At 37.8% G+C, this 25,025-nt stretch overlaps 1 protein-coding gene and 1 non-coding gene across 2 annotated transcripts in view; one reads left to right on the top strand and one right to left on the bottom strand.

Moving 5' to 3' along the window:
- RSBN1L (round spermatid basic protein 1 like) overlaps nucleotides 1-24,997 on the bottom strand; it is a 68,282-nt gene extending 43,285 nt beyond the window's left edge. Inside the window, exon 1 of the mRNA XM_019451291.2 lies at nucleotides 24,397-24,997. Coding sequence (XP_019306836.1) covers nucleotides 24,397-24,958 — 562 coding nt within the window. The 5' untranslated portion in view covers nucleotides 24,959-24,997. The remainder of the gene's footprint in view (nucleotides 1-24,396) is intronic.
- On the top strand, nucleotides 918-1,024 carry LOC128775725 (U6 spliceosomal RNA). Its single transcript, XR_008420705.1, has one exon. It is a non-coding gene; the product is annotated as a U6 spliceosomal RNA (small nuclear RNA).
- Nucleotides 24,998-25,025: the final 28 nt, after the last annotated feature.

Here is a 25,025-nt window from a genome sequence, read left to right as displayed (position 1 = left end):
TTTACAAAGTCATGGCCTTCCTTTCAAAAACCCATCTCCCCATTCCAGTCGTGAGAAAACCATCAGACAGATCCCAATTGAGGGACATTTTATAAAATGCCTGACCAGTACTCCTAAAACTATCAAGATAATCAAAAGCAAGAAAAATCTAAGCAATTGCTGTAGCCAAGAAGAGCCTAAACAGACATAATGACTAAATGTAACGTGGTACCCTGGGTGGGATCCCTGAACAGAAAAAAAGACATTATGGGGGGCATCTGGGTGGCTCAGTCAGTTTAACATATGACTTCTGATTTTGGCTCAGGTCATGATCTCACAATTCATGAGATCTGGCCCTATGCCAGCTCTATGCTGACAGTACAGAGCCTGCTTGGGATTCTCTCTCTCCCTCTCCCCCTCACCCACTCACTCTCCCTCCCTCTCTCAAAAATAAACTTAAAAAAATTTTTCTTTAACATTTATTTTTGAGAGACAGAGACAGTGCCAGTGGGGGAGGGGCAGAGAGAGAAGGAGACACAGAATCTGAACCAGGCTCCAGGTTCTGAGCTGTCAATGCAGGGCTTGGACCCACGAAATGCGAGATCATGACCTGAGCCAAAATCAAGAGTCAGACGCTTAACCAACTGAGCCACCCAGGTGCCCCAATAAACTTTTTTAAAAAAGGACACTGGGTAAAAACTAAGGAAACCTGAATAAAGTATGTACTTTGGTTAATGATAATATATCAATATTCGTTCATTAATTGTGACAAATGTATCATACAAATATAAAATTTCAAGAACAAGAGAAAGTGAGAAAATTTCAAGAGAAAATTTTTCTATAAATGTAAAGCTATTCCAAAATTGAAAGCTTAATAAAACTTATATTTATCTAAATTTATAAAGGAAAAACTTAATTGTAAGAAAGAAATATAGTGCTTGCTTGCCTCAGCAGCACATATACTAAAATTGGAATGATACAGAGAAGATTAGCATGGCCCCCAAGCAAGAATGACATGCAAATTCATGAAGCATTCCATATTTATGGGACAGACAGTGGCTGTACTTGTGGTGATCACAGCATATGTATAAACTGTCAAATCACTATTTTGTACACCTGAGGCCAAAGTGCCATTGTATGTCAACCATAGTCAAATACACAGACACACACAGGTTTGTGCATGAGGCTAATGTGACATTGTGTGTCAACTATACATGCATACGTAACACAGACACATGCAGTTTGTGTGTATGTGTAGATAAATTTCACTCTATGTAATGGACAGAGTTCCAAGACACTGTTAAATAAAAACAGCAAGTTGCACAAAAGTGGTAGAATATTTAGGCTTTTGAAAATAGGCTACATATTCTTTTCTGTGCATGTATATGTACACATGTACATATGTAAATGCATTGAAAAAAATCTGGAAGGAAGAACACAAAATACCTAACAGGTTTGCTCCTATGGAAGGAACAAAAGAACTTTAAAAAAATTTTTTATTTACTTATTTATTTTGAGAGAGAGAGAGAGAGAGAGAGAGAGAGAGAGAGAGAGAATGCACGCACGCACAAGCGGGGGATGGCAGAAAGAAGAAGAGACAGAATCCCAAGTAGGCTCTGCACGGTGCAGAGCCTGATGCGGGGCTTGAACTCACAAACCGTGAGATCATGACCCGAGCTGAGATCAAGAGTCAGACGCTTAATCAACTGAGCCACCCAGGTGCTCCAAAAGGAACTACTGATTCTTATTTTAGGTAATTCTAAATTATCTGAAATTTCTACAACAGAAAGGGATTCATATTTATACTTATGTAATTAAGTTGTTAGCATACATCTCTTTCCTGAAAGAAGAACTGATAATTTCATGTTTAGACAAATTTTTTTAAACTAGATTTACAGTTGAGCACCTGGGTGGCTCAGTCAGTTAAGCATCCAACTTTGACTCAGGTCCTGATCTCATGGCTTGTGGGTTTGAGCCCTGTGTTGAGCTCTGTGCTGACAGCTCACAGCCTGGATGGAGCCTTCTTTGCATTGTGTCTCCCTCTCTCTTTGTCCCTCCCCTGCTTGCATTCTGTGTCTCTTTCTTTCTCAAAAATAAATTAACATTAAAAAAAAAAATTTTTTTTTAAAGATTTAGAATCACTCAAGGTGCATCAGAAGGAAAGAAATAAGAAAAAAAAAAAAACCACTTCAAAATAAAAGAGTGAATATGTAACCTAACACACAAACACACATGAAAATAATGTTACTTTTTCCAAATTCCTTACTTCATTAAAATTGTTCAAGTGTATTTCTACTTCACTTTTATATACATTATCTCAAGGTTATGTTATAGTTAACAAAAAGAACAAAAGGAGAAAATATGATGCAATTATACATCTATTCTCAATATGTATATATGCATGTACTACTTGTTAGATTTAATAGCTTTTAAGGAAAAGAGAGAAATCCATAAATGACTCATTAAACCACAGAATTCTGTATAAAGAAGGATCTTCATGTAGATTCATTAGATTTTTTTTTTTAAAAGACGTTGTCAGAGGGGTGCCTGGCTGGCTTACTCAGTAAACTCTTGATCTCAGGGTCTTGAGTTCAACTCCTCCCATGGGCATAGAGCTTACATTAACAAATAATAATTAAAAGTAAAAAACAGGGGCACCTGTGTGGCTCAGTCGGTTAAGCACCCGACTTCGGCTTTGGTCATGATCTCATGGTTTGGGAGTTTGAGCCCAGTGTCATGCTCTATGCTAATAGCGTGTAGCCTAGAGCCCACTCCAAGTTCTGTGTCTCCCTCTCTGTCCCCTTCCCGCTCACGCTCTCTCTCTCTCTCAAAAATAAACAAACATTAAAAAAGTAAATAAAATAGGGGCATTGGGTGGTTCAGGTAAGCATCCGACTTCAGCTCAGTTTAATGATCTTGTGGTCCCTGAATTCGAGCCCTGCATCAGTCTCTGTGCTAGCAGCTCAGAGCCTGAAGCCTGCTTCAGATTCTGTGTGTGTGTGCCTCTGCCCCTCCCTCACTTGCACTCTTTCTCTCTCTCAAAATAAATAAATAAATGAATGAATAAATAAATAAAAATTAATAAAATAAAAAAAATAAAGTGTCATAAAAATCCACACTACCTGTTCTTTTTTTTTTTAATGTTTATTTATATTTTTGAGACAGAGAGAGACAAAGCATGTACGAGGGAGGGTCAGAGAGAGAGGGAGACACAGAATCTGAAGCAGGCTCCAGGCTCTGAGCAGTCAGCACAGAGCCCGACACGGGGCTCGAACTCACGGACTGTGAGATCATGACCTGAGCCGAAGTCGGCCGCTTAACCGACTAAGTCACCCAGGAGCCCCTCCACACTACCTGTTCTTAAGGAGTGTTGGTAGAATTTTCTACTGAAGACTTCAGTTACAATACATTCTTGTACCACAAACCTCAAATAGGCTTCATGCTATGAGTTTTTCCTGCTTTGGGTATGTGCCATGATTCACACTGTAATAATACAGTCCATGAAATCAGTTAGTCTGAACAACAACACTGATCTCCTTAAACACCTTCCCCAGATAGGAGTAAGTATAGCTAGAAATAGATCTGAAAATAAGCAATAAATAGAAGAAAAAGAGAAATAATACAGAATTTAAGTGGGGAAGTAGAAGGGAAGGTAACATTACAAAAATGGAAAGAGAAAGATAAAGGATATAGTAAAAAGGGGAGCAATGCCTTCTCAGCCCTTTTTTCTTGGTCCTTACTGCAAAAGACATTACTAACCTCTTCTTCAAAATTCCTCCCTAAGTCTCAGTGGTACTGCACTATCCTGTCTACTCAGTAACTCACGATCCTACCATCAAAACTTGCACATTCTCATTAGGATCTACCTTGGGCATGCTTCTTTCTCTCTTCTTTTTCCATTGAAGAAAATGCATTCCTATGATTCAAACTATAACCGTTAGGTAAATGAATCCTCAGACTAATATCTCAACTCAGCCTCTTGGCCAAGCTCTACCACTTATTTCCATAAGAAATATTTAACACCTTGGGGGGTGCCTGGGTGGCTCAGCAGGTTGAGCACTAGACTCTTGATTTCAGCTCAAGTCATGATCCCAGGGTCATGTGATCAAGCCCCACACTGGGCTCCATGCTAAGCATGGGGCCTGCTTGAGATTCTCTCCCTCTGCCCCTCTTCCCTGCTGGCGCTCTCTCAAAATAAAAATAAAATAAAATAAAATAAAATAAAACTATTAAAAGAAAAAAAAGAAGTATTTAACAACTTGGGATGCCTGGCTGGTTCAGTTAGCAGAGCATGTGACTCTTAATCTCAAGGTTGTGAGTTAGATTGAGCCTTACACTGGGTAAAGAGATTACTTAATGTTTTTAAATCTTAAAAAAAAAAAAAAAAAAAAAAGAAATACTTAACATTAAAATTACCATCTTTCTCATATAAATAAAGTTCAAGCTCTCCTTTTAATTCCTTGTTTATGTTAATGGCACAACATCCTCCAACATCCAAATTCAAAAAATTCTCAAAAACCTTTATAATACTTCCTTAACGTTATATTATATACAATAACATATTATATATAATATAATAACATATATATTATATATAATAACTTTCCCTAACATTAAATCACTTTCTCAGTTGAGTCTATTTTTCCATTGAAATATGTCTATCTTCCTTTCCCTTTCCATAACTGATTACTTATCTTTTGAAACAAGTGATCTTCCTACTTACAGTTTCTCTCTCCACCAATCCACTCAGCAGTGACCAAAAAATATTCCTTGAAAATATAGTTGATCATGTCACTCTCTTCTACTTTAAACAAATGAACAAAACCACCCTACATAAAAAGAGAAAATTCCCACAGTATGCCATTCAAGAATCTACATATTCAAGACACATTTTAATTTCTTCTACTCTTCAACCACATGTATATCTACACAAGATTCCAGACTGATTCATTAGTACAACTTACTCCAATATTTTTGTTAATACCATTTAGTTAGGATGCCTTTGCCCATCCCAATTCTTGTTGACCAAAATCCTACACATTCTGCAAGAATCTACCTGAAATTCAGCTTTCCATTAAGGACTCTTTGGTCCCTTCAACTTGAAATGACCACTGCCTTCTTCTCCCTCTCTTATGATTTGAATTGTTTGTGTACCTTTTTTATCTGCTCTGTTGGATTATAAACTCTTTCTTGGTTATTATATCTAATGTATCTTTGTTGTCTTCTATAGAACCCAGAATAGTGTTTTGCACATAATTGATGCTAAAAATGAATGAGGATTCCAGAGGGCAAAAGAAAAAGGGTTAATATAAGTAGGAGCAAATTATTACCAATAATCATCTGAAGGGTCAGCAATCAGAGAAGACACCCCCCAAAAAAAAGCAACACGCAGAAACAGAAACAAGATGAGTAACAATACAAAGTGCCTCTTACATTGCAGCTAATAATCTTTCCAATTAAATTATACATCTTGAAGGAAAGAAATACAAACAACTTTTCTCTCTGCATTCCCCTACACAATACCAAACATATGGCAGGCAGTAAGTGTTTGTTGAATCATTTAAGAAAGAAGCAGAGGACAAATTAGAGAAACTGTGATATAATTTAAGAAAGTAAATGCTTTTATCAGTATTTTATATGACTCTAAAAATAAGTAATAAAAAAATAGAGCTCTGACAAAAATCAATAAGATAGTGTTGAAGCGGGACAGTTGCCAGAAAGTCTTCCACAAAATTAGTTTTTTTCATAGGAAAAAATTAAAGATTTCACTTATTCTCCTCATTTTATAGAGAATAAAAGTCAGGGCTCAGAGCAGATAAGATGTTCTCATGCACAGAGACTAAGTGGCAGAACTAGGAAAACTCCCAAACAGGTCCGATAGGAGTTAAAAGCTCCTATTACTACACTATAGGAAAGAAAACCAAAAACATATAATAATTCTTTGGACCACAAATGTTTCATTGAATTTAGGTAATCGTAGATAGTTCCTAACTTAAACCTGCACACGGAAGCAGCACCATTTCTACCTCTTCCGCACTACATCTTCATAAGGATATAGTAACATTACAGGGGAAGGAATAACATAGAAATGGGTTTCAGAAACTTGGAAGGCAAAGAAGAAAACCTTCCTTTCCAATTAAAGGATGGCTGAGATGTGACAGGCATGAGGCAGATGGTATTTAAAATACCTGATGCCTCCTCTGGAGTTGTCTGCTCATCCATAGTGAGGGGAAAATGCTAAAAGAGTGAAAGGTCTTCATGGACCTAATTGTAAAAACTGCTACATGTCATGAACCCTGAGATGTGAAAGACTTGTGCAGTTCCAGTAAGTAAGAACCGAAGGACTTGGGAACTGCTAACCTGTGAGAGGGCTGCAAGCTTCTGCTGCTTGTACTTGCAAATCAGGGGCTTCTGCTCACTGAGCTCTGATGACCCTTTCTCTTCTAGTGTTTCCCAATTCTGTGCTTCTATTTTCTTATGAAGGGGAAAAAACTTAGTATAATGACTCATACAGCAACAATGTCCTATATTTTGTACAGTAATGCAAAAAATGTTTCTGCCTGAACATATTATGAGGAAGTTCAGATTGTACAATACTTATCTCTTACTATTCAGGGAAAGGCAGGCTGCTTTGGCTAACATATTGAGACCAAAAAAACAAGGAAGAGAATGTTGAAAATGATATAGTTTAAGACAGCTGTGTATTAAGAAACTCTAAATGTACTGTAATATGTTGGAAATAACTCAGGCTTTGTAATTAGACATATTTAATTTCCAGTTCTGCCACTCACTGACACAAATTACTTACTAATTACGTTGTGCCTCAGTATTAATTGTTAAAGATCACAGCACTTATCTTTTTAGACTTTTTATGAGGATTAAAGGCAACATATGCATTATTTCCAACTATCCCCAGTTTATATTGCAGGCACTTGACAAAAGAAGCTATCATCATTAAATATAAATAGATTATTAGGAAAGCATTTAGTAATATGCATACACTGACAAAATAATAATAGTATAGTAATAGTATAGTAATAATCACAAGAATACAATCCCTAAAAGGAGAACAAAAAAATTAATATAGATGTACCTACATGAAAGCCAAACCAGGCATAACATGAAACAGTGGTCTGGGCGCCTTCTTGTACCATAATTAAAAATTTCAGGTCAGGTTTTCTTCACTAATCTACCAGGAAGACCTGCTTCTAAAACAGAAGTAAATACTTCCTCTCCTCTCTATATATTATAAAAGAAAGATATAAAGTAGCGAGACATTATATTTGGTATCTAGATTTGGTATCTAGATTGTATTCATTGAATTTTATACTACAGCTGTCATATAAAATGTGACCCACATACAACCAGGGGCATTCTAGACCTCTAAGTCAACATTACACAATTACTTTAATTAAAACTATATTCTATAATGCAAACAGTAAACTATATAGTTCTTTTTGTATAATGATGACAGCATATATGAGAATCATTGCTTTTATTATATACGCTTATGTTTTTTCATGCAACCAATTAAAGTTCTAAATTTTAAAAAGTTATGGGGCACCTGGGTGGCTCAGTCAGTTGAGCGTCGGACTCTTGACTTGGGCTCAGGTCATGATCTACAGTTGTGAAATAGAGCCCCATGTCAGACTCGATACTGGGCATGGAGCCTACTTAAGATTTTCTTTTCTTTTCTTTCTATTCTTTCTTTCTCTCCCCCCACCCCCACCCCTCTGCCACTTGTGCATGCACATACACGTTCTCTCTCAAAAATAAGAGTCAAGAGCTAAAATAAAGATGTTTAGCAATATATAATGTCAGAGCTACAAAGAGAATCAAATATCTAGAAATTATTTCCTTCTTTGTTTTATGACATTGTATACGTGTTTTCCTATCCAATTCCTATCCAATTCTATGAATGTTACACTTCAAATAAAGCTCTCCACCTAAATTCCTTCATCTCTTTACTGAAATCCTACCACACTATCCTTCAAAGATTCGCTCAAAAATCCCATCCTCCCTTGCCTACCTGCATTTCCACAAGTACCACCTCTACTTTCCATTTGTCTTGTGGTATTCAACTTACTGCACTAATAATTACTTTTTCTAGTATCCTGCTAGATTAAGGTACTTGAAGGCAGAAGCTTTATATTGTTGTTTTTGTCATTTTATTAAAACCTACCACAGCACCTAAGCACTAAAAATATTTGTCAAGCTGAATAGTTATACCGTGCTAATAGAGATCTCAGATTTCAAAGACAAACACAATGCTTGAAGTACCACAAGGAGTACCATAACTTCCTGAGTATTACTAAGTATCATACTGTAATTCAACTATTCCTGATTATGAAGAATTGGTAGCCTTTCACTATTATATAATTACATACCCAACTACTAAGTGTATGTAGAAAACCCAAAAGCTTTCTTATATACCAGTAACAATCTGGAAGAAACTCCCCAAAATAAAATAAAATGCCAGATGAAAACTCATAATCTGTATTAAAAATCAGTACACTTTATGGAGACATATAACAATACAAGGGTAGGTCAGGGTACCTGGGTGGTGGAGTTGATTAAGCATCTGACTTTGGCTCAGGTCATAATCTCACGGTTTGTGAGTTTGGGCCCCGCATTGGACTCTGTGCTGACAGTTCAGAGCCTGGAGCCTGCTTCAGATTCTGTATCTCCCTCTCTCTCTGCCCCTCCCCCACTCACACCTCTATCTCTCTCACTCAGAGATAAATATTAAAAGAAAAAAAAAAGAATATAAGGGTAGGTAAAGACATACATGTAACTTTTTAAATTTTTTTTTTTTTTTAATATTTATTTTTGAGAGACAGAGTGTGAGCCCGGGAGGGACAGAGAGGAGTCACAGATCTGAAGCAGGCTCCAGGCTCCAAGCTGTCAGCACAGAGCTCGACACGGGGCTTGACCCATAAGCCCTAAGATCATGACCCGAGCCGAAGTCAGATGCTCAAAATGACTGAGCCACCCAGGTGCCCCCCCCCCCTTTTTTTTTATTTTAAACGTTTATTTTTGAGCGACAGAGCATGAGTAGGAAAGGGGCAGAGAGAGAGGGAGGCATAGAATCCAAAGCAGGCTCCAGGCTGAGGTATCAGCACAGAGCCCAACACAGGGCTCGAAGTCATGAACCACAAGATCATGACCTGAGCCGAAGGTGGATGCTTAACCAACTGAGCCACCTAGGTGCCCCAAAACATACATGTAACTTTTGAATATAAAGAAAATTCTGTAATTAAAATCTGCCCTTAATTTAATCAACAAATTTAATGAAACACCCTAAGTGATTAGTGGGTTGGGAGAGTGGACTTTACAAAATAATTCTCAAGTTAAGCAAGAAGGAAAAGTAAGAATAAGGGCACTTTGATCCAAACCTCAAATACAGAAGTTTTCAAAATGCACTATAGTCCTAAAGGTAAAACCTAAAACTATAAAGTATCTAAAAGGAAACATAGGAGAAAAACCCTTGTGATCCTGGGTTAGGCAAAGCCCTCTCAGTTAAGACACAAAAAGCACATTCCATACAAAAAACAAATAAATTATAAAGTGGACTTCATCAAAATTAAATTTTTCTGCTATGAAAAAAGTGTGAAGGACAACATTAAGAGACTGAAAATTCACAGAATGGGAGAATACATTCATGAAATACATATCTGATAAAGAACTTGTACACAGAATAAAGAACACTCACAATTTGAAAATAAGAATAACAGATAATCTGAACAGATACTTCACCAAACAAGAGACAAGGATGGAAAATAAGTACATAAATGATGTTCAACATCAGTAGTCATTAGGGAACTGCAAATTAAAACTGCAATGAAATACTGCTACACCCACTAGGATGACTAAGATTTAGTAAACTGACATCAAAAGTTGGTGGGTATGAAAAAAAGTACAGCAACTTTAGAAAAGTATGGCAGTTTTTTATGAAGTTAAACATAAACTTACCATACAACCCAGTGATCCCATTTCTAGATATTTGCTCAAGAGAATGAAAAATACATATACTACAAGATTCGTCTGTGAACAATTGTAGCAGAAACAAAACCTAAAAACCAGAAACAATCTAAATGTCCATCAATGGTGAAATGAAAAAACAAACCTGTGGTATCTCTATGCAATGAACTACTCAGAAATAAAAGAAATGAGGGGTGCCTGGGTGGCTTAGTCGGTTAAGTGTCCAAATTTGATTTTGGCTCAGATCGTGATCCCTGGGGTCATGAATGAGATGGAGCCCAATGTTCTCCATGTTGAGTGTGGAATCTGCTTAAGATTCTCTCCCTCTGTCCCTCCCCTGCTCACACTCACTCTTTCTCTAAAAAAATAAATAAATAAAAAATTAAAAAAAAGGAATGAATTGATTACTGCAACAACACTGATAAATCTCAAAAAAGGAATATCCTAAATGAAAGACACCAAACATGAAAAAGTGTAGGATTCAACTTTTTTGACAATCTGGAAAAGGATTTCCATTTATAATGCCATTACAGATATGGTAAACACATGCAGATTAAAACCGTAAAATATCCTCTTTGTGTAATGTATTGATAAGCTTCATTTGTTTGACATTAGAGTATATAAAATGTCAATTCTGGTAACTCAAGCTGAGTCAAACACAATACAATTAGTATCATCTACAGAGTCTTTCTAGTTCCTGTGCCCTTAATACCTGCCTTTTGTACTCACTTGACAATTTTACCATCGTCTGTGAGTTGCTGGTCAACATCTCATCCCGTTATCACTTTTCTGCCGTTCTTAGTTGGAAATACGTGCCCAAACTTTCCTGAATAACAGGCAGACATCTCTTCTGAGCAGGCAGAAAGGGCTGACACGTAGTATTACTCATTCATTTCCGAAATAGTTATTGAGGACCCAGAGGTACCCTGACCTAAAAAGAAGAGAACCACAGCCCCCAGTTTTCACAGGTCATGTCTAGTGAAGAAGACAATTAATTGATTAAAATGAAGTGAAGAAGATAGAAGAAGTGCAAGGTGACGTGGGAAGAGACAGCAAGGGGACCTAACCTAATCTAGAGAATAGCAAAGGCCTTCCTTTCATGTGGAGTCCTGATAGATGAGTGTAGTCATTAGCTAGGTGCAGTAGAAATGTGGAACTAGGGAGGGTAGAATAATGGGTACAGAAAGTCCTAGGCAGCAAGGAGCACTGAGGAGAAGCTGAAGAGCTAAACAAGAATATGATCATTCAGAGAGTTGGAGGACATTTTGGGATTTGAACATCATGTCATAAAGAGAAAAGTGACATGATCACATATGCATTCAGATCTCTAGTTATCACTTAAGGCTGTAGCATGAAGAACGAATTGAAAGATCACAGACCTGAAGTAGGGATTCCAATAAAGAGGCAGTTATATAATGATCTAGGGTAGAGATAATGGTAATTTGAACTAAGACTAGAAAGGACAGTGAAAGGACACAGATATGAAAGATAGTGATTAGAACTGACAAGACTTGGCTACAGGTTAGACAAAGGTAAAGTGTAGAATCCAGTTTTAAAGCTTGAGCTACTAGATATATGATGGCATTGAGATAAAGAACATACACAGCAAGACAAATTTGAGTAAGGAAGGCTATGGGTTTTGAACATATTAATTTTACAGCTCTACGGAATATCTAATAGGGATTATGTCAAGGAGGCAGTTGAATCTATGGATCTAAAACTCCAAACTAAACTAAGATTTGGGGAGTGCTAACAACAGACATTAGAAAACCAACAAGGAGATTAGCAAAGTCAGAGAGAAGAGTACTGTAAAAGAGCCCCAAACTAAACCAAATACTAAGATAAGGAAAGAGATAAGAAAAATGGTGGGGGAGGCCGGAAGACGGAGGACAAATGTGAGATAAATTGTTAAATTGTTAGGCCATGTCTAATCTTGATTTTTTTTTAGAGCCCTTTTAAAGGCTGTCAACAGCTGGTTACCTAAGAACTAAGACAGGATCTGAAATTATTTGTTCCTCACAAAAAAAACAGTGGTTGTTACCTGCTACTATCAGTGACTTTTAAAATGGTCCCCTCCACATACACAATATTGAAACATACACACACTCACTGAACAGAATCTCCTAAACATTTTAAAACTTTAGGGGAGCCTGGGTGGTTCAGTCGGTTGGGCATCCGACTTTGGCTCTGGTCATGATCTCACAGTTCATGGGTTTGAGCCCTGCGCCAGAGCTCTGTGCTGACAGCTCAGAGCCTGGAGCCTGCTGTGGATTCTTTGTCTCTCATTCTCTCTGTCCCTCCCCTGCTCATGCTTTGTCTGTCTCTCTCTCAAAAATAAACATTAAAAAAAATTCTTTTTAATTTTTAAACTTTACACATTGACTCACCACTAACTGGAGCTTCATGTGATAAGAACTCTAACATAAGGTACTTGATTGTATCTCAAACTTATATACATCGTTTCCAACCAGGTCTCCTGCAAGCTTACCCACATTTTTTCAATGATATGCTTATTTTCTCCATCTGAAACAATAAAATTAAATACATAAATCCTTTGTTGCTATGTATTTGTATTTATGAAGCCCTATCATACATTCCCTTTCAAAATCTTTTCTGGGGTGTCTGACTCAGTCAATTAAGTGTCTGACTCTTGATTTCAGCTCAGATCATGATCTCACAATTTGTGAGATGGAGCCCTGTGTCAGGCTCTGCGCTGACAACAAGGAGCCTGCTTGGGATTCTCTCTCCCTACTCTCTCTGCCCCTGCCCTGCTAGCACTCTCTCAAAATAAATAAATAAACTTACAACACACACACACACACACACACACACACACACACACACACACACACACACACACACACCTTTTCCTTTCCATGTCCAGGAGTTCCAATCATCTTACTACTAAAATCACTTCACTTTACTACTAAAGTAGTCTCCAATATCCCTGTCTCTAATTTTTCTCTCAGCCAATTCATCCTACATAGTGCTAACAAATCAATATTCCTAAAATACGAATTTGAATAAATTATCACTCTATTAAAAAAACCCAAAAAACTGTGCCTTGCTGTTGCCCACAGAATGAAGTCTGAACTCCTTATCCTGGCAAATAGAAGGCATATCATGGCAAACTTTCAACTGGCATGCTGTGTTATTTCCCAACTTTGTACAAAATCACCAATCCCAGCTGAATGGTTCTATTCACAGACTACTGAACATGCCATCCACACTTCTGCTTCTGTCTCTACGATCTTACTCATACCATTCCCCCTAATAAGCCTGTCTCCATCATCTCCATTTACCTAAGTCCTATTCTTCTTTCAAAGTCTGGTTATTTGGTAAACTAGCTCACAATGTAAGGTGCAATTCTGGATGAAGGAGATTTAAAAACATTAACCCAGTTTGCACAATAGCGTAGAGCTGGGGCTCTGAAGTCAAACTACATAATGATCTAAAACTTAGATTGCCTGTTTATTTAATATCCTTGGCAGGTTACTTAAATTTTCTGAGCTTCCATACAATACTTAAAAAAGGCTAATATCTAACTAAACTTTAAAGAAGTTGTTAAAATTAGATAGAAACACATAAAAGTGCTGAGTACAGTTCTGTAAATGTTACCTATTGGTATTATTGTTATTGTTTCTGTCCTCAAGAAGCTTAAATTCTAGCTCAAGCTGCATCCAATTACTCATTGTATCAGCTTGTGGCCCAACTCAGCCTGACAGAATTTACTAATTCTGATATTTTCATCATCCTCAAAGCAGAAAATTGAAAAATGGTGGCTATTTGCTCCCTCTTAAGGTATAAAGTTCATCAGTGATTTAGCCAGAAAATGAATGTCTGGAGACATCCATTTTTCAGAATATTGTTCCACATGTCAAACCACTGAAGTGGTTCTGATTTAAGTAATATCTAAAGAAAGTATATACCCTTTCTATAAAAAAGCTAACAAGTGTAGCTACTCAAATTTGCAATGCAAAGAGGACAGATAAAATTAATTTCTTAAGGGGCACCTGCATGGCTCAGTTGGTTGCGCATCTGACTCTTGAATTTTGCTCAGGTCATGATCTCACAGGGTCATGAGATCAACCCCACCTGTGCTGCGCATGGAGCCTGCTTAAGATTCTCTCTCTCTCCCTCTACCTCTCATGGTAGAGGTATTTTTTTTTCCTTCAATCACTGAGAACAAGGCAAAGATCATAAAATGATGACTATAACGATGCCTGTTCTGAAGGCATTGATATAATGTAGTTAAACAGGAATTCATATAGGTATATGGCTAATTTATAATAGTCGACAGAGGACATTATGTAATAGAGATTATAATTTTGAAATATATATAGTTTCTAACATGCTATACTATTATATATTTACTATATTAAAAAGACTGGTAGGGGGCGCCTGGGTGGCTCAGTTGGTTAAGTGTCCGACTTCGGCTCAGGTCGTGATCTCCCGGTCTGTGAGTTCGAGCCCTGCATCGGGCTCTGTGCTGACAGCTCAGAGCCTGGAGCCTGTTTCAGATTCTGTGTCTCCCTCTCTCTGACCCTCCCCCGTTCATGCTCTGTCTCTCTCTGTCTCAAAAATAAATAAACGTTAAAAAAAAAAAAAAAAAAAATTGAAAAAAAAAAAAAAAAGACTGGTAGGAATTTCTTATTTTTGGCCTGTGTTACCAATATTGTAACAGATCACCAATTGTAACTAGACTACTACACTCAATCTTTAACTATAAGCATTCTGCAAGTAGTTTTCCAAAATTCAAACTATGGTGAATTAAGAATTCAAGAAACGTGTTTACCATGAAATTCTAGTCAGACCAATGAACTTATTTACTTTGGTACTCCAAATCAAAATAGATTGCCAAATGTTAATCGACATATAAGAGTAGCGATTTATTATGAATTCCTCATTCCCAAATCTAATTCATTTTTTAGTTAGAAATAGTTTGGCATCATTCTTTAAGTCCCAACGGAATGGGTAACTCAGGCAGAAATCATTGATACTGAAGCCATGAGGTAAAAAATAACTGAGAAACTGGATATTCACAAAGCATCAACACACAGATTACAAACTAAATGCAAACAAAAAATGAACTATAATAATGGGGACAATGGGCACCTCAACCAATTTACTAATGGCACAACCTAGATATTATATGCATCGTGATGGGATATAATATGAAATATGCCTATGAAATATTCTCACCAGAACTAGTTAATCTGAATTTAATCAGCCTTGATCTTGATACCTAACTTCCAGGTTATAACAAATAAAAAGAATCAAGTTAAATACCACCACAACATGGGTGTAGATATTAAAAATAAAATCTTTAAAAATAAATAAATAAAATACCAGAATGAAATAAATGTTTAAAAATCATGAATATATAAAAAAAAAATCTACAAGGTAACAGGTATGTTGAACTAGTATCTTCAAAAAGCCAATCTCAGGCGCCTGGGTGGCTAAATCGGTTAAGCCTCTGACTCGGTTTTGACTCAGCTCATGATCTCATGGTTCTTGAGATCAATCCCCAAGAAGGACTCTGTGCTGAGACCACAGGGCCTGCCTGAGATTCTCTCTCTCCCTCTCTCTCTCTCTGTCCTTCCCCGCTGGCCTGTGAGCATGTGCACTTTCTCTCTCTCTCAAAATAAATAAATTTTACAAAAAGTCAACGTCACATGAAGAAAAAAATGTGAGTGGGACGGTTCTAGATTAAGATAAACAGATGTAGTGTGTTTGTGGTACAATGGGGAAATTGGGGGTTATTGGAAGACTGTGAATACACGCTGTATGATTATTTTCTTGAATGTTTTAATGTTATTTTAGTTATGTGGTTACTTTTAGAAGATGAAGGCTGAACTATTTAAGAATGAAGTATCATGGGGCACCTGGGTGTCTCAGTTGGTTGGGTGTCCGACTTCAGCTCAGGTCATGATCTCACAGCTTGTGAGTTTGAGCCCTGCATCAGGCTCTGTGCTGACAGCTCAGAGCCTGGAGCCTGTTTCGGATTCTGTGTCCCACTCTCTCTCTCTCTACCCTCCTCCACTCATGCTCTGTCTCTCTCTGTCTCAAAAATAAACAAACAGGGGCGCCTGGGTGGCGCAGTCGGTTAAGCGTCCGACTTCAGCCAGGTCACGATCTCGCGGTCCGTGAGTTCGAGCCCCGCGTCAGGCTCTGGGCTGATGGCTCGGAGCCTGGAGCCTGCTTCCAATTCTGTGTCTCCCTCTCTCTCTGACCCTCCCCCGTTCATGCTCTGTCTCTCTCTCTGTCCCAAAAATAAATTAAAAAAAAAAAAAAAAAAAAAAAAATAAACAAACATTAAAAAAAATTTTAAAAAATGAACTATCATGTCTTTTAAATAAGTCCGTTCTTACATATGATAAAATATTAACAACTGTCGAATCTAGGAGGAAAATCAACATAAGATCATTGTTATTCTCTCAGCTTTTCTGTATGCTTAAATTTTTTTATAATAAAAATTCAGGAAAAAAGAAAAAGTTGGAAAAAGTTTTAAAGTTCATCTTCACTTTCTTCTTCCTGTTTATCACAGTCTAAAGGGAAAAAAATTAAGTTAACTGTAGCACTGTGTAGTTAGGCTCAGACTCTTGCAGAGATGGGGTTGATCCAAATTCTTTACACATTAGCCATGCAACTCTGAGTGAGCTAAGAAAAACTCAGAGTTTTAATCTAAAAATATTGAGATAATACCATGGCACATGACAAGCACTCGACAAATGCCTTTCCTTTCTCCCACCAAACCCTCAAATTTTATTTCCTAAGCTGTTGTGGCTGACTGCACACTGACTTCACAAGTATCTGCTCCAAAATAAATGTTATTGGGAGTTTTTTGTCTGTTTGCTTGCTTGCTTATTTATTTATTTTATTTATTTATTTATTTATTTATTTGGGGGAAGAAGAGAGCACACACAAGCAAGGGAGAGTGGCAGAGGGAGAGAGACTATTAAGCAGATTCCACACTCAGCAGAGAGCCCGAGGAGGGGCTCAATCTCACCACCTGGGCTGAAATTAAGAGACGCTCAACTGACTGAGCCACCCAGGTGCCCCTTGTCTGCTTAGGTTTACTTTGATGATACTAAATAGTTAACCCAACCCTGGGGCACAGCTGGTGGGAATATAAAATGGTACAACTGCTATGGAAAACAGTATGGCAGTTCCTTTAAAAAACTGGAAGATTACCATATGATCCAGCAGTTCTACTTCAGGGCACATACCCAAAAGAACTGAAAGTAGAGACTCAAACAGATATTTGTACCCATGTTTATCACAGCATTATTCACAAAAGCCAAAAGGTAGAAGAAACCAGGTGTCCATCAAGGGATGAATGTTTAAACAAAATGTGGTATATACCTATAATGGAATATTCGGCCTTAAAAAGGAAATTCTGACACCATGAATGAATCTTGAAGACACTATGTTAAGTGAAATAAACCTGCCACAAATGGACAAATACTTTATGATTCCACTCATACGAGGAAATGCTTAGTCAAATTCAGAGGCAGAAAGTAGAATGGTGGTTGCCAGGGGCTGTTGGGGCTAGTGGGGAGGAGAAAAAGGGTAGTTATTCTTTAATGGGTATGCAGGTTCATTTTGGGAAGATAAAAAAAGTTCTGAAGATGAATGGTGGTGATGGTTGCACAACAATGTGAATGTACTTAATGCCACTGAGTTGTACACTTAAAAATGACTAACATGGTACGTTTTAGGTATATTTTACCATAACTTTTTAAGAAGTATTTTTTAAAAGGAGTTAAGCAATATGTATATATATGTATATATATCTATATGCGCACATCTACTCCAAAAGGAGATATACCAAATCATTAATGAGTTTGGGACTACGGCAGATTTTCACTCTTTAAAAGCATACATATAGGCATTGGTGAAACTTTACAGGCATTATTAGTTCCATAATGCAAAAAGTTTCTATCCTACTTATTTTGGGGTGAAATGACAGATGCTGGGAATATGCTTTAAAATACCAGTTCAAAAAATAAAAATAAGTGGAGGAAAGGAAACGAAACTTGAAGTGTTAAATGTTAACTGTCAAAGCAGTGTGAAAGGTAGACTCAGAATTCATTATATTGTTATGGTTTCTTTTGTATTAATTAAAAATTTTTCATGAGGAAAAAATTAAATTTTTTCAATCTACAGTTCAAGAGTAAATAATATGTACAACACATTAATGTACCTTGAAAAATAAAAATGTCTGAAGTTATAAAAATATTAGTTTAGTTAAGAATGCACTTTTACCACTGATTCTCCTAATCTCATACACAAAGATTTTATGTAAGCTACAATATTTCATAATTCTTTTTACTCTAGCACAAAATAAGCATCCTTATTTTTTCAATACTCTATTTTAAGTAGTTTATGCGTAACTTGGAAGTTTAATTCATTTAAGGATGGTGAAAAATAGCAATTACCAAAATAACTACACCTCGAAAATAAAAATTTCTTTCAAAAAGTTAGTATAGGCCATACTAAATACCAGAAATTCCCAGAAACCAGGATACCAGTAGAAAAACTATACAGGTTATACCTATCTGTAAGTTCAGTGACATGAAATGTCTCTGTTGTGTTAGATAGGAAAGAAGAGTTAGGAGCTAACATCTGTTATAAATGGGTGCTATGTGCTAGATTCATGTAACTCTAACAACCACACCGTGAAAAAGGTATCTCTAGAAAACAGATAAGTTGGGCTCAAAAAGATTAAGTGATTTCATCAATGTTCCAAAAATAGGAACACATCAAAATAAGGCTAAAATTTAAGATCTAGTTTTAAAAAACATACCCAAACAATAGAGAGAAACAGAAACAGAAATTCCATCTTTCATGTAACGAGGAGATACTGTAACTGTAACCTGAAATACAATGTATAAAGGCAGAAAACCGGCTGATGGTAGAATGGTAAACAATTTAGCATAATGGAAGAAGGTTAATGTTAAGTCCTACAGAGATAATACCAAACAATCCTATTTACTATGCAGTACCCTTAGAAAGGCTTAGAAATTGGAGTTGCTAGGGGTGCCTGGGTGGTTTCAGTCAGTTGAGCATCCGGCTCAGATCATGATCCCAGGGTCATGGGATTGAGCCCTGAGTCAGGATTCTCCCCTGAAGCCTGCCTGAGATTCTTTCTCCCTCTGCCCCTCTCCCCCACTTGCACTCTGTCTCTCTAAAATAATGAGAAAGGAAGGAAGGAAGGAAGGAAGGAAGGAAGGAAGGAAGGAAGGAAGGAAGGAAAGAAAGAAAGAAAGAAAAACTGGAGTTGCTAGGAGAAGCAGGAGAGCAGACTCAACCCCCACCGCTCCCATACACACACACACTCTCACCCTCCTCCCTCTCTGTCTCTCCTAAGGGAATGAGAGGTATGATCTCCAGCAAAACTGAATCAGAATGGCTCCAGGTTCAGGTGCATCCCACACAGAAAAAGGAAGAAGTGACATATTCATATGAAAACAGGGAGACTAAATGAAAATCCAGAAACTGAATGGTGAAACTTACAGTTTTCTTCCTTGATCCAGCATTAGAGTCTTACCGTCTAAACTTATTACCTCTGCCAATCCCCTCATCTCCATTATTCCAGTTATACAGATGGACAGAAAAATGAAGGACCTTTATCTGAAGAAATTGAAAACCTTGTCACCTACTACCCAGGGAAAAGAAGATAAAATATGGGAGGGGTGTCCAGCTGGCTCAGTCAGTAGAGCATGTGACTCTTGACCTCAGCAAGGTTAAGTTTGAGCGCCACTTTGGGTGTAGAGATTACTTAAAAATAAAATCTTGAAAAACAAGATAAAACATGGGAGTTCATTAGTCACTAAGCCATGCTCATGCATGCCCAGTGAGCTTTCAAATCAGCTTTGAATGTTCCTTGAGTATGAAGGAATGGCTAAGGATCACGGAGAGCTGCAGAAAGCCTCCAACAAAAAGAAAAAGACCAAAACCAACAACAAAAAAAAATTTTTAGAGGAACCAAAAATAATACAAGAAACAAAGAAATTATAATTAATATTCTTGAAGAGGTAACAGAAGTGCTACACCCATGAAAAAAGAACAAGATGCTACAATACAGGATCAAAGAACAAGAGTTCATAAAACATTGTTTTAAAAGAGAGCTAAAATTTAAAAATTCAATGAAAAGGTTGAAATCTCCCAGATCACAGCAACTTTTTGAGATCAAATTTCTCAACATCAACACTGGAAGCTAGGCAATACGGGAACACCTCCAAACTTTTGAGGGAAAATGATTTCCAATATATAAACCTCTCAATGGCCAGTCAACTGTGAGGGTAAAAATAAAATCCCCCCCCCCAAAAAAAAATTATTTCCAACATACACTTCCACAGTAATAGTAGAGGAAACCAAAATGAAGGAATAAACCAAAAGGAACACATAGGATCCAGAAAAAAGGGACTCAACAAAAGTGAAAGAAATTCTCAGAGTATCAGCTAAGGGAAGTCCCAAGATGACAGCTTTGCAGCAGGCCTAAAGAGAAAACCAGACTAAAGCAGGAAGAAAGACAGCTACAGAAGAGATGACTACAAGAACAAATAGAACTGGTAAGTTTATCTGACAGATCTGACCATGTGGAAAATTGTACTGAGAAGCATTTTATGGAGCTGCTGGAGGGTATAGAAAGATTTTGCTAGACAAAACTAAACAAATGAAAAAACAAGGCATGAAAAAATGTTATACAAGAAAATGAAATTACAGTAAACTATGCCAGCAGTGACAAATATTTGGCCATAATGATGAAAACTCTAAAATTGAATTTAAGGTAAAACTGTGGAATTAACAATATGAGAAAGATAGGGGAAAGTATAGTTTGAAAAGTCTTCCAACATCACTGACATTTACATACCTTAAATTATTCATTTCTAACAGACTCCTGACTATAAAGAACAAACTGACGGTTATCAAAGGGGAGGGGAGAGGGGTTAAAAGCTTAAGGAGGGCACTTGTGATGAACACTGAGTGATGTATGAAATTGTTGAATCACTACATCGTATACCTTAAATAAATAGAACACTGTATGTTAACTGGAATTAAGATAAAAAGAAAAATAACTATTATTCAATTCTTTAAGAGTCTCTATTTTCATTAGAGTTAAATTCTGTATACTTTCAAGGCAAACATTCTGTGAAATGCTCTGGTTTTATCTTGAGATACTTTACAGAATCATTCTAAGGAAAAAAAAGTTAATAAATGCAAAGCAAAAACACTAACAAAAATTAGAAGATCTATACAAGTTTTACTGCTTACTTGAATCATTAAAGCACTTTGTTATCTAATAATACGTTTGTTTTGCTCTTTGCTAGAATATAATTCTAAATGTCAGACACTTCCAGCACATGTCCATTTTTTACCTTCCACATTTACCAATTCAAAAATTTTACCAATTCAAAAATTTATTCACTCCTACAGGAAGATGGAATGTGAATTCTTCAGCAGATTACCTCTATAACCAAAACTGGTTATTTTCTAGTTTTAAAAATTTTAAATGTTTTGCACATCTCCTTTTTATAAGAAATAAATTTAACTTTCACATGATGACTCAGGCTATCATGGAAATCAGCTACCGCACTATGACCAGATGGCCTCACAGGTTTTAGGTGCATAAGGCATCAACCTTTATGCTAAATGGGCTTGAACTGCCACATTTTTGTTATTCTGTTGTTTATCACTCTTAACTTTCAAATCCACTGTCAATGATCCTTACTGTGTCTGGACTAATCCACTTTTTAATTTGCTATGGGGTTAAAAAATCATGTTTCTGACTCAAATAACATTGACTAAGTGGCCTGCCAAGGCTTTTCATACACAGTTTCATTTAATCCATGTAATTCCTGTTAGAATGGTAGCCAATAAAAAAAATTAGTTCTCACTAAAGACTTAAAAAAAAAAAACAAAAAAACACCCCAAAACCAAACCTACTACAGTACAGGAACTTAACTGGTAAATGGGGTAGTGGGCTAGATTTTTTGGATTTTTGTTGTTGTTTGCTTTTTCAGGGAAGATTCATTCTATTTTCTTTGCTTAGATGTCTTTATAGCTCATTTCCTGTTCTGATTCAGATTGTTCAATCATGAAGCTATGGGATAATTGGGGTCACTGAACTATCCTATGTGCTATCCATGAACTATCCAACTTAGAGCAACACTAGAAAGAGTTATATATATATATATATATATATATATATATATGACACAACAGACCTAACCACTCACTAAGATTTTTCTAAAGTAAACTCTAAGCCCAACCTGGGGCTTGAACTCAAGGTCCTGAGATCATGCATCACATGCTCCACCGACTGAGGCAACCAGGCGTCCCCCCCCACCCCCCGCGCCATCCACTCACTAAGATTCTTATATTAAAGCCCACAGAAATGAGAATTGGATTACAAATTAGGATTTTCATATTTGCAATTATATTTATATTGAATTGATGTATGTAATCTTGCTATTTTAATAACAGTTGCTTAAGAGTTTTCTTAATTAAAATAAATTTGATTTAGTTAAATCTGAACTTTAGAAGGATAAGAGTACTTCTTAAATTAAAAGGCAAAGATTTCCACCATTAAATTTATCAAGACACTGAAAAAAATTCTTCTCTTTGATTTTTAGTTTTTTCTCAGTAAAATGGCAGCATTTCTCGCTCTCAAAAAAAAAAATGAAAATCGTACAATAGTGTTTACATCTAATCATATGTAAAAACCCTACATAAATCATGGAAAAACATGTTCCCCACATTTTAATGTAGCAGCAATCATTCCTCATATTAAAGCATAATATAAGCTGTGACCTTCAAAAGGAGGAGCCTAAACGTAAAAGACTACAGAAATTTCTCTTTAACAGCCATTTCATTTTAAGGGCCATTTTTATGCTCCATATTTTAAGTTAGACTTGTGAAAGAATGTTTACTTCTTTATTTTCAGCCATTCCAATACACTGACAAATGTTATACCCCACATTCACTTCCTCATTCAAAGAATTCAGAAGAACAAATACACTGTTTACATACCACAAATAAAACTAATACCAAACTGCAAATGCACAGACTTTCAGGCACTTATAACTTTTCAAGGTAACCACTAAAACAAAATGGCTTTAAAATACTAATCATATTAAAATTCCAGAGCTAATAGTATAAATTCCATCCTCAAAACCACTTTCCTAGAAGCAACACAGTCCAAAACTGAGAGAACTTTACTCAGTGCCAGAGTTCCTGATGGCTATGCTTAGATGTCAAGGCTTTGCTATAAGCAAAACAGCAGGGAAGAAGTAACCCTGTTACTACATACTCCTGTGCAGCATTTTTAAAAACTGTGAAAACTGCCACTCAACCAGAATTATTCATGATTTAAGCTACAATTAGATCAGCAATGCTAAAACTGCTTGACATGTCGTTTTTCCTAAAAAACAATGATACTTTCACAGTACATTTTCAATGTATATTTATAATAAACATCATTATATGCTTTAGTCTTTTGATCACATAAAAATCTACTTTTTAACCAGTCTCCATGTTGTGCCACCGTCAGATCACTATATATCAATAACGAAATAAGTAGGACCATCTATTTTAAATAAACACTTTCGGAAAATTATATGGCTAGTCTACATTTTAAAAGAAAACTGCCTAGCCCTGTCTGAAACGGACGCTCGTGAATTTGCCATTTTCTGATATTAAAACATTTTGCAGTCACTTGATCTGACCAAAAAACGTCAACGCTCCTGATTTTATCATTTGCTGCAGGAAAAAAGAATATGGCTGAAAATTCTCTCCGAAGGGTGGTGGTATTCCAAAGAGGACCCCAGAAAACACTTGAGAATACGGAGCGGTGCAGAAGGTACCTTATGAAACAGCACACTTCGGGCCCTGCACACTACCTCATTTCCCTAATAGGGATGAAAAGCTCGGGCCTCTGGTAGCTTCCAGCTGACGCCAATGCTCTCCACACCCCTTTTTTGACAGGATTTTCTGGCGCTGGAGCCTGTGTTCACAAATACGAATTCCGCGATCACGTCTAAACGGTCTAAATAATCAAGAAATCTTTTACCAGACCAAACCCTTCGCGATCCCATCACCTCCCATCTTCCTCCGTAGTCCAGCACACCTAAGCGGGTACTCTAGACCGAATTCTACAAATCTTTCAGCGCATTAACTGGGAGATAGAAACAATATTTAAAAATGAGAGTTTCGGGCATTCCCCTCGCTGCAACTGAAATTACAGGCTCCATTTCCTGTCCCCAAAGGGACTGCAAAATCGTCCGCTGAGAACGGGACGCCTCCCGCCCCCTCCAGGCTGGCGCCCGCGACCGCCACACTCCCCCTGCCCGGGCCCCGCGGGCGCGAGGAGGTGGCGGGGACGCGGGGACCCGAGCGCCCTCCCCTCCCCCTCCCAGCGCCGGCACCCACCTCGCGGCAGCGGCTTCACCTCCCCGTTCTCCTCCCGGGCGGCCCCGCTGGCCTCGCCTGCCCCGCCGAGGCCGTGCCTCCTCCTTTCCTTCTCTCGTTTCTCCTTGGGTCGGCGCGGCTTGGCGTTGGCCGAGGAGGTGGCGGCCGGGAGCAAGAGATGGTGAGGCTGAGCGTGCAGCAGCGTAGGAGGGACCAGCAGTTTGCGCGGCACCGGCTGAGATGAGGAAGCAGAGGCTGACGAAGGGACCGCGCCAGCGGAAAAAGAGAAACTGCTCCGAGCAGAGGACGGGGAGGGGGCAGCAGACAGACCGGGAAAGCTCCAAGACGCAGGGCTGCCATAGCTCTGAGGCGAAGGTGCCGCCAGCGGCTGCAGCTGCCTGCTGTTCCCGCCGCTGCTCCCTTCTCCGTTCAGTCTCCTCGGCGCCTTCTTCTCCTCAGTCCGGACCTTCTTGGCCGACAGAGGACCTGGTGGGTCCCGGAATGGGGGCTGCAATTTGCCAAACGGTTCTTTCTCCGAGACGGCAGCGGCAGCGCCGTGCACGGGGCTCGGCGGTTCCGCCATTTTGCGCTCCTGTTGTATTTACTCTCCTCGGCTCCCGGGCGCGGGGCAGGGGCGGGCCCTCAGCGAG

The sequence above is a fragment of the Panthera pardus genome, unplaced genomic scaffold (genome assembly GCF_024362965.1).
Source record: "Panthera pardus isolate Hobbes unplaced genomic scaffold, ASM2436296v1 HiC_scaffold_8, whole genome shotgun sequence".
In the NCBI taxonomy this organism is placed as follows: domain Eukaryota; kingdom Metazoa; phylum Chordata; class Mammalia; order Carnivora; family Felidae; genus Panthera; species Panthera pardus.
This window is presented reverse-complemented; position numbering and strand designations above follow the sequence as displayed.